The sequence below is a fragment of the Etheostoma cragini genome, chromosome 9 (genome assembly GCF_013103735.1).
Source record: "Etheostoma cragini isolate CJK2018 chromosome 9, CSU_Ecrag_1.0, whole genome shotgun sequence".
Lineage (NCBI taxonomy): Eukaryota > Metazoa > Chordata > Actinopteri > Perciformes > Percidae > Etheostoma > Etheostoma cragini.
Genome location: NC_048415.1, coordinates 24,613,790 through 24,616,877, shown reverse-complemented (window position 1 = coordinate 24,616,877; position 3,088 = coordinate 24,613,790). Strand labels below are relative to the sequence as shown.

The 3,088-nt window shown below is 47.1% G+C and overlaps 1 protein-coding gene across 1 annotated transcript in view; it reads left to right on the top strand.

The window, feature by feature from the left end:
- scfd2 (sec1 family domain containing 2) overlaps positions 1 to 3,088 on the top strand; it is a 95,706-nt gene that overhangs the window by 9,811 nt on the left and 82,807 nt on the right. The window contains exon 3 of the mRNA XM_034881574.1: positions 2,186 to 2,313. Coding sequence (XP_034737465.1) covers positions 2,186 to 2,313 — 128 coding nt within the window. The remainder of the gene's footprint in view (positions 1 to 2,185; positions 2,314 to 3,088) is intronic.

Below are 3,088 nucleotides of genomic sequence, written 5' to 3'. Positions count from 1 at the left end.
CCCCCCCCCCCCCTTACCCCCACACTCATTAATGACTTGGACAAAGTCAGAGGTATTTCATCTCTTTTAATGAGCAAAACATTCTTTCTTGTGGCACGCACACGACTTTTTGCTTTATTTTTTTATGTTACAGTATTTGATGCCTAACTGCCTTTAAACCTAACAGCAATCTTTCCACATTTAGTGAAATTTAGTTGGGGCATAGACGCCCCCCCCCCCCCCCCCCCCCCCCCCCCCCTCCTGTATTCACCAAACACACTCAGCCTATCCAAGCTAGCCAGAGTGGACCTTCACTATGGTGGACACAAGTCAAAAGCAAGACTGCCCCCCTCAGGTTTCTTCAGAGCAGCCTTTCCAACAGACAGTCTGCACTTAATGTTTGCAGATGGCCAGTGACACGCGCCCCCCATTTCCAGCCCCCCCCCCACTCCCAGCCCTCTGACTCCCACCCCTACCCCTCTCTCTCTCTCTTCCGTAGTAGAGTAGTTACTCAACAAGGTCCCTGGCTGGTTATGGAGCCTGTCTCACAACCTGCCAGTATAAACCTCACCCCTCACCCCTCACCCCTCACCCCTCGGCCCAGCTCAGACCCCCCCGCTTTTCTTCTGACCAGACCAAATGGGAATAGGGGGGCCGGGTGAGCAGAGAGCCAAATTAGAACCATATTTCATCCACACTCTACTGAGGCCCTCAATCTTCCCGGAACACACGCTGATGCACAGGGTTGTGTGCAAACATATACAGATGCGTTCTATACACACACACACACACACACACACACACACACACACACACACACACACACACACGGCTGCTCACATATGGCATGGTCAAGTCACACTATTGGTATTTTAACCATGACAACTATGTGGGGCTTGACGATTTGCGCAATCCTTAAAGTTCTGGTACTTCATCAAGAGCATGGGAGGTGTTTGTCTGAAGGATTCTGAAGTGTTTTGGGGAAATGACCCCATGTCATAACTCTTGACCAACAACTGCAATGCAGTATTTATGAATTCATCCCAACTTGAGCAAACAAAGAGGTTTTTTATTAATTACTTCATGTATTGTCTTGTTTCTTCGCATTATTTTTTTTTTCTGTATTAATTTTTACACTAGCCTCTTCTCCGGGGCTAAGTCGTGTTTGCCGGCCTGTGTGTCTGGCGCGAGTGTGAAGATGGCGGGCGTCCCAGTGTGAGCCCCTCTCCTCCCCATCCAGACCCAGCCCAAGGTCTGGAACAGATTACATCTGATATTAAACACATGGCAGTTAGAAAGGCGAAAAAAAAGGCAAGAGAAGAAAAAAGTAAAAAAACAAAAACAGAGTGGATTTGTCAGCGAGTTCTCCTCGTACCTCCCCCCTCTCTGTCCTCAGCCCTTTTCTCTCTCTCTCTCTCTCTCTGGTCACTCCTGAGAGTAGCAAGAAGATCTTGTCTCCTTGGCAGTCTTGCTGTCAAATGCACAGGCAGGAATGTAAGCTTATGATGCCCTTATTTTTTTCATCCAGCCAACAAAGTGTTAGTGTCATTTTAACAGGGCAAGAAATCTAAGAGGAGACTAATGGAGTGGCATGAATTCATATACAGGACCCAGATCATACAGAAAAAAAAGTGCCATTCTCTAGGGAGCTAATGAGGATGAAGCTCCTCTGCAGCACTCCTTGTCTCCTTCATGGAAAGACTTGAAGCTGTTTCCACTGCTTGCTGGCAGATGGTAGTAGTCTTGCACATGCCCTGTCCTCAGTCTCCCATTGGTGATGAGGATCAGTTTGTTTCCTAACCTAGCGGATAATGAGACCAGGGACTGAGATGGTATCAGGAGGAGCCTTGGTCTATTGCTTTGCCACTGATTTAAGGCGAGCACCGATCAGTCCAGAGGAATGTCGGGACACAGACGTTTTAAGGTGGATTGAGAACATTCCCCCGACTAATTTCAGCTTTTTCCTGTGAGGGGTCCCATAAGGGAGTCGCCACTCCCCAACCCAGCAGGCTCTCTATCACTGAGACGAGCACTCAATCACGTCCTTGTTATCCCTTTTGTGTTTCTGCTCAGAGTCCTGCATGCTCTGAACACAGCAGGAGCAGCTCAGCTTGTTAGTGCTGGAAATTTGTCTCTAGTATGGTGCTTTTTTTTCTTTTTTCCCCTCATGAATAAATTGCCTGTTTGATTGTTTTTTTCCTCCCAGGTCACCTGCAGCCCAGTCTCTATGGGAGGCCATGCTGACCAATAAACATAAAGAGGCGGTGATGGAGGTCCGTCGGCAACTAGTGGAAACAGCCAGCAAGGAGAAGCTGCCAATCAAGATGAGCATGGGTAAGAAACTGAATGCCAAAGATGGAACATATGACACATCTTGTTTCTTGTTACAAAAAACACAAAATACAGAGACTACAAATGAATAAACACGACCTAAAGTAAAAGCATCATGAGTGTAAATGTATATTCTTAGAGAGAAGTGTGTGTTTTGGAGCAGAATCATAGCGCCCCCTACTGAGATCCAACTTCTTTGCCTTGCCGTGTATTTGCCTATGTGGCCACAGAGGAAATCTGAACCACATGTTGGCTCTATTACAGACACACACACACACACACACACACACTCCCTTGCACACACTTTGTTGTTTGTTAATAAAGCACAAGGGGGCTGAAGTGAGGGATAAAAATATGTGTAGGCACGCAAAAATAAAGTCATTACCTGTACAAGTTTACAGTGCCCTTGTGCACGTTGACCTTTACACTGCCCTCTGACTCACATTGGTAATGGACGTACTACACAAACACACACACACATAGACACACACTGTGCTAATATGCAGGTTAGCATCTGGCAGAGAGGGAGGGGGTTAAATGGGAGGGGCTTTGTGGTCCCTCAGCGCCTGTAATCTGTGAGGTAAAGAAGGTCTCGACTCTCGTAACAAGCAGGTTGTAATATGTTGGAGGTCACACACACACACATGTGCACACACCCCACACGCTCTGCCAAGCATCTGCGTACACATGGTGGTTTCCTTTCACACATTTTTGCTAAAAAGCAGTCCTTCTACATAGAGAGAGAGAGAGAGAGAGAGAGAGAGAGAGAGAGAGAGAG